The 14,716-nt window shown below is 35.3% G+C and overlaps 1 protein-coding gene and 1 pseudogene across 1 annotated transcript; one reads left to right on the forward strand and one right to left on the reverse strand.

The window, feature by feature from the left end:
* Positions 1-1,353: 1,353 nt before the first annotated feature.
* LOC114313196 (uncharacterized) overlaps positions 1,354-14,716 on the reverse strand; it is a 42,814-nt pseudogene continuing 29,451 nt past the window's right edge.
* Positions 5,292-13,253, forward strand: LOC114274304 (uncharacterized). Its single transcript, XM_082868108.1, has 7 exons — positions 5,292-5,590; positions 9,337-9,386; positions 9,496-9,529; positions 10,979-11,036; positions 11,148-11,240; positions 11,854-12,012; positions 12,750-13,253. The coding sequence occupies exons 1-7, from the start codon at positions 5,292-5,294 to the stop codon at positions 12,873-12,875; spliced, it is 819 nt and encodes a 272-aa protein (XP_082724234.1). The 3' UTR covers positions 12,876-13,253.

Genomic DNA, 14,716 nt, shown 5'->3' on the forward strand with positions numbered 1-14,716 from the left:
CCTATTGTTACCCTTACCCTTACCCTCACCCCTGCCACTGCTGTTGCTACTATCATCGCTACAATTATAACCACCACCTCCTTCACCATTGTTACCTCATCATTATAATACAAAAATTTGAAGAGAATTTAAAAATAATAAATTTCAAATTTCATCAAATACAAATCAAATGCTAACAACTAAAAGTTAAAGGGAAAATTGCAAATTAGGTTTAATTTTAAAAATTAATTATATATTCATTAAAAAAATTATGATTTTAATAATTAAAATTTACAAACTATATAATGAATTTGAATTTTTTTTCAACCAACACATTGATTGGTTATTTTTGCAAAAGTTAAATGCTTGTCACTTTGTTTTTGGTGGTGGTAAATCAAATTTTAAGAATAGAAAATGATTATTCATTCAATTTTTCAAGACAATCTCAAATATATATATTTCAACCAAACTTAACTCAAAGATTTTTATACATTAAAGATTTGCAAATTTCAAAATAGATTCAAATTTTGTTTATTTACATAATCAATACATCTAAAACAAAATTTTATCAAGTCAAGCTCGAATAAAAACTCTTAAACTGTGTTTAGATTATGAATTTAAATAAAAATTTAAAAAGAAAAAAAGAAAAAGTGAGTAAAATATAAAGAGAAATACAATCACTCTGTTTGTTTTCAGTTTTCAAAATTCATTTTTTTAAAAATTCTACTTTTTCTGTTTCCACAATTTTTTTTTTAATGTTTTAAGTAATTTTTTTAATTTTTAAACAAACTTAACATAAATACACTTAAAAAAGTGTAAAATTTGTTAAAAAAATAATTAAAAAATTCACTAAATACCAAAAATACAAAAAAAAAATGAAAATTCAGTATAGTTTTCATATTTTTGTGCATTTATTAATTTTTAAAATGTTTTTTCACAAATAATTTACTATTTAAATACATCTAAGTAAAATCCATCTAAAAAAAATTAAAAAAAAAATTACTTAAAATCTAAAAAATATTCACTAAAAATAAAAAAAAAAATACGAAAAACTTAATTTTTAGAAAACTGAAACCAAACACATTGAATATAACCATTTTACACTTTTTTTTTTTCTTCTTTTTCTATCAAAATCACAATAGAGCTCCGCATGCCACATTACACTATATCTATAGGATAGGGCATTGACAAAATAAAAATAAAAGACTAACCCTGCATTATCATCTGGAAGTAATGAATTTTCTTTCAGAGTTCATTTTCTCGAGAAAATAGCATGACCTCTATAATCTTTGAATGCCAACCTGATTTAGCCACTAAAACAACGGAAAAAAATATTCTGTATCTGAACTACATCTCAAATGATATAGGGTAGGGGCATTTCATGACCAACCAAAACAATTTTACCCACCACCAACCCTTGAACCCCACAACAAAATGAAAAATATTAAAACATAAAATTGTAAATAAAAGAAAAAAAAATCTTATTCCCCGGGTTGAAACTATATATATGTTACAAAATCCTCGTCAAAAAAAGGATTTTTTGACCTACCTCCTAAAACTCAACAGTGCTAAAATCCACCAACACAACACCGATCAACAAGCGTTTTTTAGCATTGAACTTCCCGAGAGAAACCTAACGCGACTACACTGTTTCAACTTGGCGAGCGCTTCTTGTGTCTTCCCGATCATGAGATCCACATAAATGGCGGTAACAATTGCTTCTGGGGGGTATTGACAATAAAGCTTGAAACACAGACCAATGACGATGAGCCTGCTCGAGCTCTCCCTGCAAAGCAAAAATCGCAGCTTGGTTGCGTAAAGAGTTCCACGTGCCTCTTCGGGGTTGAGAAACATGACATCTTGTGATTCATCAAGCGAAGAGTTCTTTGAAAACCCGCCATTCGACTCCTCATAATCCAAGTTTTTAATTACTCGCCATTGTTCGCAGTCCTCTTTGCTGTATGGTAATTCAACGTTGTTATCACCGGACAAATAGATCAATAATTGCTCAGCGACTTCCTTTGGCCGGTTTAGCAAGCAGAGAGACTCGGCTGCATACACGTTGCCTAGAAAAATGTATATTCTAGAGCATTCTGGAAGTTCTAAGCGACATCGTGCCGTTGACAGTGCCTTCAAAGGATTTCCTAATTCCAACTCGACGTATGCCAAGTCAGCAAGAAGAGCTTGCTTGATCATCAGATTCTCTCTTTCACAAATCTCTTCATAATCCGATATCGAACTCTGTAAGGCGACATTCGGACTGTTTCCATTTCCACTCTTCTGTTCTTTAGCATCCCCGTTTCCATTGATTTGACCCGTGCCGACCATCAGAGTAGATGCCTTGGAATCACCACCAAACCCACTTCTGTAATTAGTATTATTCGACGATGTGACCTCTCCTGATTCGTTTTCCTTCAAGGTGGAACTACGTGGGGAATCAGAATTTGAACACTTCGACTCAGAACGGTTCAACAAGTACAGGGCATTGAACATACACTGCCGGGCAAGTGACAGTGAGAGATTAGACTGTTTATCATCACCCAAAAAGCAATCGTCCATTCCAACAAAATCCACCTTCCCATTACGTGAAACCCCATCTTCCACGGCAAGTTGTCTCCATTTTCCCATTCCGACCACATGAACTTTAACATCAAATCCATTCAATTGGGCAGGACCGGACTTCAAAAGTCCCTTCTCTAAAGCCATTAGACAACATTCAGTGATTCGGAACCACAAGAGAGGCCGGTTGTAGAAAATTAAACTCGCCTTGTGGAAACAACGAGCGGCAAGTATTGGTTTCCCACAAGCCAAGTACTGAACACCACAGTTGTATATGATTTGGAGTGATTTGTCCTGTGAGAAAGTCGAGAGCTTTAACGATTTTTCCTTCCGAAGAGATGAACTATTACTCAAAGCCTCGGAAAAGAAGATCGTTGACGTATGATATTTTCCGAGTCGATAATAGATACACCCTAAATTGTTGTTGTATATGCTTGAAATCCCCATTTCTGTCCGATTACTCGATGCCATCAAGAGCTTGATGGCTTTACGTTAATTTCCACATGCATACTCGAGCTGGGACTTCAAGAGGAGAGCCATGGAAGAATCTTTCCCCCGTGCTACATTCATAGCCATAGCCATCTTAACTTCACGCTTTGCTGCCTTGAGGTTCCTAGTGAGAAGCAAAAGCCGAACCTTGTAAAGTTGCAACTTTAATCTCAGATCACTGGTTGAAATTGAATGATCAGCTGGAGTTCTTGAAAAATCATTGGTCGATACGCCTGATGGTCTTGCTAGGTTCTGTCCGCTCATGTCGATACTTGAAATTAGGCTTTCGAGATTTTCCTCTGATAAAGTTCTAGATAAAGGACATTCTGAGGAATTTGAATTAGCAACTGAATCAGAATTAGGAACATCTGTATCACGACCCCAACCCGCCCCTAGTAGGATGGTGCCGTGATGGCTAGTAATCCGAGATTACCGAAGGCCAACTTTCAAAATTCACACACAATCAGAGTATAGATATAGGGGGCTCACAAGTGCGGAAACAATAATCTAAAATACAGGTGGTCCATAAGAGCAGTGCATAAGTCAAATGAAATGGCATATATCTTTACATAGCTTTACAACATGAATACAAATAGAATGAAGTACGAAAATACATAATTACATCTCGGTAAAAGGCTTCTCAAGCCGACATGTTCAAAATACACGAAATACAAGTCAAGAAAGATAATCTTCAAGATTGCCGATATAAATATTGCCGACATAACATGCATCCAAAACATCTTGCAAAACACACATCTCGGCGTAGCCGACTTCTTGCTTGTTACCTACATATATACATAGAGAGGGTGAGCTTGGATACTCAGTGAATGGTACAAGTAATAAAGGGGTTAAATGAATGATACCCGAGATCTTTTCAAAACAATACATAGTATATCCTTGTCAAAACCATACATAATATAGCTTAGCTTGACTTGAAATAAAACGTCAATCGAACCTTGGTCTTTCAAAACTTACTTTCATACATAACATACGTCAAAACTTAAAACATGTGGTGATGACATCCCGGCAAAACAAAACATAACCTCGGCATCGAGCACACTCGTTCATAGTCCATCGAGTACCTGTGGTTCAACCAAGAAGAAGCGAGAGATCCCCAGCACCATCAGGCACGATATTGTATGTACGGTTCATTTGAAGCTGGTGCGACCAGACGAATCACGCAGGTATCGTATCTTCTTCGTGTGAGACGCGACGAGAATTGAATAATTCTCTGCATTCTTAACTACATGAAATATAGTTGTTGCTTTGCGTTCTTGCTTAAAACTGTTGCATCTATTGTGAATATGTACTTCATTACAGCTTGCTGCATTCACTACAAGAAATTGCACTTTTGGCGACTACTTTTGGCGACGACGTCAATTTTTCATAGGCAAAACTATGTTTTTGGCGACACAGTGATCAATTTCATTGGCAAAAGTAGACCTTTACCGACGCAATTTACAATCGTCGCTAAAAAAGTATAACATTTACTAGGTGCCAAAATTATTGGTTGGCGCCAAAATTTCAAAACTTTTAGCTACGAGGCTTATTTTTTAGCAACACAATAAGCATCGCTATTAGTGTGCTTACTTTTGGCGACGACTAGTTGGCGTGGGCAAAGAGTTAAACATTTAGCGACGATAATACTATTCGTTGGTAAAAACTTTGCTAGTGAAATAAGGTAATTTAGTGATTTGTGTTTTTATTATGACTTTTCAAAGAGTTTTAAATATTCTAGTTATTGAATTGTAAAATTAAAGTGATCATCGAATTAGATCACAAAATGAACTCATCAAGCCCAAACACACTCTTAAGCTGAGATGGCTAATTTGAGATAATCTAAACTTTTCAAAGAATGTTAGATTATTAATTTTAATATATTTGGTTTTATTTTCAGAAACTTGTTTCAGATTTTTTTTTTCCCCTAAAAAACTTTAAAAAAATTTGGTGAAAAAATAAAAAAATACTTATTGTTTTTATATAATTCTATCTTTTAGGTGGTCATAAATAATTTAAAAATATATTTCTAATATTTATAGTTCTCAACTTAGTTTTAACTTTTTTTTTTAAATAATTAAAAATTATTTTATTTTTATTTTTTTTCTTTTGGTGATTTGTCTTTAAAAATTGAGCCTGTCAAAATTTTCTCGTCCTTTCTAGGAGGTAAACCCCTCGTTACTCTCAAAATTTCCCCTTTTAATTTTCACAATGCACAATTTATGTAGTGAATGATATTAAATAAAAAAAAAAAAAAAAAAGCGCCAATGACCAAAAATGTATTACGTACTGTGGCTTCTAATTGGGTTCTAAGAGGAAGTGTCTTTTGGGTGAATACTAAAAGGAAGTTAGAAAGCTGTAAATTAGATAACCTAGAAGAGAAGGGAGAAGAGAGAAGGTTCGAAGGGGAGAGTGGTTCAGCGGCGCCAGATTTCGAAGGGGAACAATCGACGGCGGCAGCGATAGACGGTTCGGCGAGACCGGTTCGGCGGCAGCAACACTTGACAATTCGAGAGTGGTTCGACGGCGAGACTGGTTCTTCTCTTCGATCTGTAAAACATCTCAGGTATGTTCAGATTCCCCCCTCTCTCTCTCTCTCACACACACACACACACACACACACACACACATTCATGTAAAGCACTATGTAAACATTTGGGGTTGTAGTCTCTTATGGTGGAGGATCAACAATTGACGATTGCGATATTTCATACGATCTCATGTTGTATAGGACAACTTCTGAGATTTTTGAATGACATAAGAATATGACTAGATACACTTGGGAATTCAGTAGATTTCATATGCCTTGTGTAAGTGGATCCTAATCATGTTATGGACATAACACAATATGATCTCATCTTGTATAGGAACATCTGTGGGATTTTAGAGTCAAATAAGCATATGATTAGATCACGTGGGAAATTAAACATTGGGTTTCATATACCTTGATTAAGTAGATATTAGTCATGGATGTCTGAAAAGCATTAATTGTAACCATTTATACTAAATCGTAAGTCTGCTGTTGATTCATGAATAACTTTCTGAGATGTGTTACTTTGCAACCGAAGATCATGAATGTGCTTGCGCAGGACAAGGATTGTATAATTTCAGGGTATATTTATTAGAAATCCTGAATTAGAACAGATTAGATATGACTATTCAGTTAGGAAGGTTTATATGGTGTTGGAATATAGTATGAAGTATAGCAGAAAAGAGATAAGTTTTTGCAAAATGCAGTTGATGTCCAGTTTCTGGTCTATGAAATTCAGAATAAGAGAGAAATGTGTGTAATATTCTGATTGCTTTTGGATTGGCTTATCAATCCAGGAAAATCATCCTTAACCATGTTCCATGACATAAAGTTGAAAAGAATATCAGTGTTTCCGATTCAAGTCTACTGCAATACATATTGTTATGGTGCCACAATGATATTGACTGACTTATATAGATTGTTCTGTATCGCTATATCATTAGTGAGAGATATTTTTGAAAGTGTTGAATAATGAACTACAATTTGGATAACTTTTACTACATAATGTTGTGATAAATAACAATGGGATTGGAACCAAACATTGCCTAAAGTTTTTGAAGTCTATTGCTAATCGTTTCCATATCCTAAGATTGATTGACAACCACAAAAAGAATCAAAACCTGACATATTAAAGCTGCACTTGAATCAGCAAAGAACATAAAAAGAAAAGGAGAAGAAAGAAATAAAATTAAAAAGCTACTGTCGTCCTTGTATGCAATAATTGCTCTTTCATTAGTCTGCTATAAATTCTTGAGAAAAAACATCAATATAGTTCAAAATGATGACACAATGTAAATTGTAAGGTGGATGTTTCTGGTCCTTGTACATAGGGTGGTTGCATCCAAGCATAAAAGTGAAGCCACGTGAGAAAACAAATATACCTTAATGATTATCAATGTTCTAATTATCAATGTTCTTCTATTTTCAAATTTTCTTTGCATAGACTGTAACCCTTGTTGTTTGGCTTTAAGAGAAAAGAGTTACCTTTATGAAGTTTATTAAACCTTGCCCTCTAGTGTTACTGCAACAACAAACAACAAAACTAAAGGGCTTTTTTTAATAGCTGTTTTGAAGGATTCAAGTGAAGAAAATGTTTAGGTTGTCTCTCCTTTTATAATTGTTTGGAGAGACAAAGTTTTATTTTAATGATGCATATAAACTACACTAGATGTACAAATTTCATGTTGGCTTTTTGCCAAACAAGGAAATTGTAAAGGTTGAGAGAGGAAGACAATAAGTAGACCATGATTTTGTGTTCACTGGCTGCCCAACTATATAACGATGGCAACTTGTATTTAGTGAGTGAGTCAGTAACTAGTATTAGATTAGAGAGTAGTATATTATAGTATAACTTACCCTAAAACGTTTCTCCATAGTCACAGATCCATACCCACCATAGCTTCCCACCTGCCCTACAGCAACCATTCCAGGTGATGAAGATGAAGATGAAGATGACAATGGAACCGCTGAAAAATCACACACACCACCAAACTAATATTAAAAAAAAAAAAAATTAAAAATATCAAATTACATTTTTTTTTCGATTGTCAAAATTAGTGAGTTAGTTAATTAGTTAGTAGTAAGTTAAATTACTACTTATAAACATTCAATGGTTCACCATAAATTCAAACTCAGAATCTCCCCCAATTTATTTCTTAGAAATCAAGGAGTATAATCACTTGAATGTTTGAAGAAAAAAAAAATAAATAAAACCCAAGGATCTCAACTACTTGACCTAAACTTAAGTTCTTCATAAAACTATCAATTGATCCATATTAAAAATAGAAAAACAGTTTAGTCTTTAGCATAATTTGAACAAAGTGACAAATGTAAAGCAATAAATATATACATATTGTAAGTACATCTACAAAAACATTTTGTTTATGCCCATTATTCAATATTCTACCTAAGTATGTAATATGATAGGGGATGGGTAGTGGCAGAAGAAAGATCGGTCTTTAGGTTTGATGTGTGGGGATAGTTTCTTCGTTCTTCGGTACCTTATTTTTTCTTTTGTTCACATCCCTAGTTATTTTCTTGTTTACTTTAGGCCTTGAGTGTGGGTTTTTAATGGGGTTGATGCTGGATGTCTTACCTGTGGCTCCTTTTGGTTACATAATAGTATATATGTTGAGCAACAGTGGACTTGCTTCTTGTGAGTTAGAATATCTGCAAGGAGACATCAAATGGACCGGAATCTCAATTGAAGGGATGTTCATCCATCATTCATTTCGTGCTGGATTCCATTACCTTCAGGAAGGCTCCTAATATGCTTCATCGTGACATTTCTTCCTTTCAGCTAATGGAAATTTATGTTGATTACAAGGCGAAATTGACCCTTCATGGTCTTGTACAGGTATTGCTTTGGAAGGTTGGTTTTTGGTCTTTACCTTATTTTTAACCATTATCTTACCTCTCAATTTTAGGTTTTCCTCTTTTGTTAGGTTTTCCCCTTTTCTGACATCTGTGGTCGTTAGTTCTTCCTTAACTTCATCTCTGTTAAGATGCTGAGCATTTTTTACTTCCATCCGGTCAGGCTGAGGATCTCTTTCACCGTTTTTTGATTTTCTTAGTGCTCCACCCAAGGTGATACTCTTCTTTGACTCTGGTAATTTCGCTATCAGTAGCGGTTGTCTTAGAGCTCATTTTCCCCAATCAATGGTTTTGTCAAACGTTTAACTATTATGTATTTTTTTTATATTTATTTTGTGCAGTTGTGGAAAGTGTTTGCCTTTTGAGCTTCTCATGTGGCATTGTGCTTGAGTTTATTTGATTATATTTCTATTGTTACTAATGCAGGTAATATTATCGCCAGATGTAGATCCACCAGTTGTCAGAATAATGGATTACAAGTACGACATGTACTCACAAACATTCTTCTGCTTTCTTTTTTTAATGGTGGATGCACTTTGATGCTTCGATAAAATCCTGCTCTGAGATCACGTTGGTATTAATTTCTTGATGGATACATATTACATTCTACTAATATGGGGCTAATCTTTAGGAAATTTCATGGTGCATATTTTATGAAGATTTATGTGATCTTCACATTATTATTGCAATTGACTAATTTACTTTAGGCTACTATTTTGGACAATTGCTTATAGTTAAGGGCATTGAAAAAAAACATTAAATTTAAGGCTTGGGGGTGAGACAACGGTTGAAAATATAGATGTCGAAGTTGATGTTCTATCCCTTACCTATATTTTGTATGTTGCTTATCTGTCTTGTGAATGGTTAGACTTGATGCATATTGATATCTAATTTTACTTCCCTTGCAGTAAATATAGATATGAACTACAAAAGAAGAAAAGGGAACAACAGAAGAAAAGTATTGGTGAATGTCTCCTCTGTTTGTAGTTTGCTGTTTTTCTCTTATTTATGCATTAATGATCAGTTATGAGGAAAGATACTAATAAAATTATGCACCTGAATGATAGCCAACAGGGTGGATTTGAAGGAGCTCAAGATGGGGTAATTAACTTGGCCTTCGAAGCTCGCTTTCACTTATAATCTTCCTATTAAAATTTGCATATTGTTTTCCATTACCTTCTTGTCTTCTAATTTCCCAATGACTGCATCTCCTTTGTAATTCGTGGATGTGCCTTTGAATGTTGAAATGCACATAGAACATGGGAAGTGTAGTTTCAATTAAAAAAGTGTCAAATTTACCAAAACAATCTGATATACTACTGATTGGTATTCGAACTTGCCCAATCTGAAACTTGGGATATTAACATCTTGCTACATTTGGGAATGAGCAATTGTTCTTACTGTTCTTTCTTATTTTTGACTGAAATAAATGGTGGAAATTGGATTTTAATGAATGACATCATTCTGTTTTACCAATTAAAGGTGTACATAGGGAAAATGTAGGCCAACTTTGTGATGTCGTCAGCGTGGATGTTGAATTGTCGATACGTAGCTGTTAAACCTGATCATCCATTGTACTGACACATCATAAGATTGATCACAGTTAGGACCAGCCATGAAATACCCAGTTGGAGGGGAAATATACACCTCAACCTTGTGTCTTTTGTGCACTTGTTTTTATTTATAATTTATTTGTGTTGGTAATCTACCCTTTTATTGGGATGTTTCATTTCATATCTACTGTGTTGAATCGCTTGACTTCTAAACTCATGGGGTAATGTTCAAGTGTATTGTTGACCAGTTGAATTTTATATAAAATATTTTGGATTTACACATATGTTCAATTCAATGTACAAAGTCATGTCAAGGATAGGAGGGTACTATACACCTCTTTTTGGCAGATGATGTAGTTGTGTGTGTGAGATTTGAGTACTTCTATCAGATCTCAAAAAAGAAAAAAAAAAACAAAGAAGAGAACTGTACACCTCACTTCTACTATTGGGCTTACTTATTTATAATTTTTATGTTTCAGCAACCCACCCTTTTATTTGTTTTTTCAAATGTACTACATTGAATACTACACTTCTAATCGTAGGATTTGAAATTTCACTTAATATTTATTATCTATCATAGATTAGTTGAATTTTTATCAACTGTTTTGGATTCAACATAAATGCATTTAATGAATAAAGTACCAGCAATGACTTGATTAGCTTGTAGTGATTTGGGTTCCAGTTCTTTTGAGGTTATGTAACCAATGTTTTTATTAGAATTTGTATATCATGGTTTGGTAAAAATCTTGCATGCTTAAAACCCCTTTCTGCAATGTTGAACACTAAATGAGGTAAATGTTTATTTATTTATTTGTATATGGCTTTATATTTGTAAATTTAACTTTTCTTCCATTTTTTAAGCTTCTCTCCATTTTAATGCACATTTTTGGGGGTCTGTATACAACTTAAAATCTTGTTTTGATAAACAAGTATAGAACTTTTTGTTACTAAATGCATTTCTGTTTATTGTACTCATTTCTATTGATTCGGTTGACAGTTACAACATCGATGTGCGTTTGAAAGCTGCACGGAAGTTTCTGAATGATGGGGACAAGGTGGTTTTGAATTTTTTTTTTTTGTGGTGCCACCATATTCATACTGACACACTAATTTATGAATGATTTTGCATTCCTTTTACTATATTGATATCTAGTCAATTCCTACAGGTTAAGATTATAGTGAACTTGAAGGGCCGTGAAAATGAGTTCAGAAATAATACTAGTGAGCTTATTAGGTGTTTTCAGAATGATGTTGGGGAGGTACTTGTATCTATCTTGTTGTTCAAAATCTTTCATACTTCTATCCCGGTGCCAACGTTTTTAGACATTCAACATAAGTCATAAAAATGAATATCGTACAGTGATAATGAATTTTTAATTGTTGGATTGAAGTGTATAGGAAAATTTATGATCTGAAGTTACTATTTAATTATTTAATGTCATAGTATTCATTGTGAATAATTAGTCAACAATATTTCTGTTCTATTGTACCTATGATTTAGGATCAACTGTGGTATCCTTCTTCCATTTTAGCCTTGGCGATTATGTTTACTTAATGTTTCTAAAACCATAAGAAGTAGAAATCTGCTATATTTGCTATTAGTTCCTTCACTGAACTAGAAGTGCAAGTGCTTGTGCTGCTATATATAGCAGATTTCACCTCTCCACATAAAATCAGATGCTTCAGTCTCTCTTTTGCTTCCTTGGATGTGTAACCAAACAATTAGAGAGGACTTCACCTCTCCACATAAAATTCACAATGGCCAGGATATACAGTTATTGTTTTCTGTATCTATTTCAGTTATAATTTGGTCCATCTGCATCAAAGTTGTGTCCAATGAGCTTGTCTTTTAACCATCATTTGTTTTTGCAGAGTTACAATCGGGGTCTTTTCTTATTTCTCTACTTCCTTCTCATCATAGTTTCAGCAATTACTTCTTTCAAGATTCATCATGATAAGTCACCAATCTCAGGAAAATCCATATTGTATCTGAACAGGCATCAAACTGAAGAGTGGAAAGGTTGGATGCAGGTTAGTCAGTTTTTAAGATGACATGTCTATTTCTTAGAATTGTCTAATTTTTAGAATTGTCTAATTTATTGTTACTGGTTTTCAGTGTAAAAGAAACAATTTATTTCTTTTGTGCTTGTTTCTAGTGTCTTTTGTGATTTGTTTGGAAGTTTGAGCTCTAATCAATATAATTCCCTCCCACTCCTTTCAGTGTTTCTCTACCTGGAAACACTTCCTGTCTTGTCTGCATCGTGTAGTCAATCCTTAGAAAATATATTGGTAGTTGATAAAGAGAAGTAACTTTGAGATGGGAAATTGCAGTTGGAAATGGTTAGAGAGAGAGAGAGAGAGAGAGTCAACAAGTTGCTGAAAGTTTATTTATTACCCTGCTCTATAATTGGAACTAGGAGCAGTTTGTGAAGGGCCCGGGAATGTTGCCTTCAAGTTTAATTGAGGTGGGATGCTGATCAAATCTTTTGGTTATAGGACCTCCAAACTACACTCTGTCTGAAGTCATTAATCCTGTGAATAAATTAAAGCTCTTTCAGCCATAAGAATTTTGTTTTCACTTCCTAATCAGATGAAACATCTAGAATAACTTTTCCATGCTTAAATTCAGCATTAACTTGCCATTCCTTGATGTCCATTCTTTTTTTTTTTCTTCTAATTATCATGCAAGGATTAGCAAAGAACTTGGCTTGAGTAGCTCCTATTAAAATGCCTTTACATGTTGGTCATCTCTTCTGAAATGCCCCCAGGAATGTCAAATAATGCAGCTGGCCTGGAGGTTGCAGATGCACCAAGCTCATCTGAGATGCATGAATCAGATTCGGCTGCTGCAGCTGCTGCTGCTGGTTTGTTGCTGCCGCCACCCTTGTGGTTGATGCTTGCTCGGCTGCTGCTGCAATGTTGCTGTGAGGCGGCTGCTACTAGATGTTGGTCTGCTGGATAAGTTTGTGGATACTTTTCGTGTCGTTTTGCCTATCTTTGTTAGTTTCATGTTTTCATTTTGTTATCTGTTGTTTGTAATGTGGGTTCACAATTTGGATGTATTTGGGTATTTTAGTGAGTTTACCCTTTTAGGTTTTATACACTACTTCTAAAAGCAGTATCAGCAGTGTTTTTTTTGCTTACACATCAACTTTAGGTGATTTCATATCAATGTTATTAGTTTGTAATAGTGGTGCCTGAGGGATGCCTCTTGTAAATCTGTAAATCTTATAAAAATATATAAATTATTTTCAATTGTTTTTGTTGGTAAATGTGTCGCCAAAAGTTTATTTTTGCCCACTCATATTGTGTTGCTAGAAGTGTATTTTTAGCCAATGCCAATTTGTCGTTGCCAAACATAAACCTTTATCGACAACAAATCGTCGGCAATTGGCAATATTTACCGATGTAAATGTGTTGTCAAAAGTTTACTTTTGCCTACTCATATTGTGTTACTAAAAGTGTATTTTTTTGCCAATGCTAATTTTTCGTTGCCAAAAGTGAAGCTTTATCGACAAACAAATCGTAGGCAAATGGCAACATTTACCGACGTAAATGTGTCGCCAAAAGTTTACTTTTGCCGACGCATATTTTGTTGCTAAAAGTATATTTTTTGCCCATGCAAATTTGTGTCGCGAAAAGTGTCACACAATCATCATATTTGAATGACTTTTACCGACGCAAGGTAAATTGCCGACGATGGATGAAGGCTTTTAACGACGACTATGTTCGTCGCTAAAGGCATTACTTTTACCAACGCAATGATAAGTTCGTTGGCAAAAACTTTTACCGACTCACCTTTACCTACGGGTTGCCAACGTAGCTTTGTGTGTCGGCAAAACTTTTTGCCAACGAATTTTCCCTTTTAGCAACATATTTTGTTACGTTGCGAAAAATGCAATTTCTTGTAGTGATTTGCATGACCTTGAGTTACCTTTGGCTTCTTGCATTATCAGTTGCATTTTGCCCCTGCCTGCGGGCATGCCTGCGGGCACATCTCTGTTTATCACGCCTGTTTGTCTAAGTCTTCGGCCTTGTCAAAAATGGGTCGTCTCTGGGCTTTGACATTCACTCCCGTCACTTATGACTTTCGAGTTCTGTCAAAGAGGGGCAACTGTAGACACCCCATTTTTGACCGAACTTAAGACTCAGACGTCACCGATTGAGCGCTTGGTGATGTTGCATATCGTGCTCGTCCAGAGGTTTCAGAGTCTCGGCTGCGAGCCTTGCCTCCGGACTTTCGGACTCTTTTGTGCTTTGCCTCGGTTTGCGAACCAGGCTCTGTTTTCTGTGCTTTCTCTTTCCGAAGGGAGGGAGAGGTCTCGTAGATCATCTCTCAGTGGCCGTGGGCTACGTTTCGTGGTCGTAGGCCATTTTTGCCCGTTTGGAGTCCGGTTCCCGGTTTTTCAGAACCGTTGGCCGTGTGCCTCGGTTCGGGACCGCATAACCACCTCCATTTGCTCCGATTTTTGGTATACTTATTATTTGCTCCCTTTCGAGGGACACTGTGGCCCGGGAAACCGACTTCGTGGTTGAACATCACTCCCGGTGCCTAACAGTCAGTTTTCGGGGCCTCGAGCTGCGCGTTTCGGCCCCCGAACCTTCATTTTGCATCGGTTTGGGCTCATTTTTGGTGGAGACCTTATTTTCACTGTTAGAAAGCTTGTAGGAGGGTGGGAGGCCAGTAATTTTGCTGAAAATCCAACTTCTTTTTGGTCAAAAGTGGTTCAGCATG

This window comes from Camellia sinensis, chromosome 5 (genome assembly GCF_055761805.1).
Source record: "Camellia sinensis isolate YWXY chromosome 5, ASM5576180v1, whole genome shotgun sequence".
In the NCBI taxonomy this organism is placed as follows: domain Eukaryota; kingdom Viridiplantae; phylum Streptophyta; class Magnoliopsida; order Ericales; family Theaceae; genus Camellia; species Camellia sinensis.

What these genes read in the sequence shown, in the direction of transcription:
- LOC114274304 (XM_082868108.1), top strand. Translation starts at nt 5,292, where the DNA reads ATGACCAAAAATGTATTACGTACTGTGGCTTCTAATTGGGTTCTAAGA. An exon ending in AAGGGAACAACAGAAGAAAA is followed by an intron (nt 9,387 to 9,495) that starts GTATTGGTGAAT and finishes CCTGAATGATAG; the next exon opens with CCAACAGGGTGGATTTGAAG. An exon ending in TTCAGAATGATGTTGGGGAG is followed by an intron (nt 11,241 to 11,853) that starts GTACTTGTATCT and finishes TTGTTTTTGCAG; the next exon opens with AGTTACAATCGGGGTCTTTT.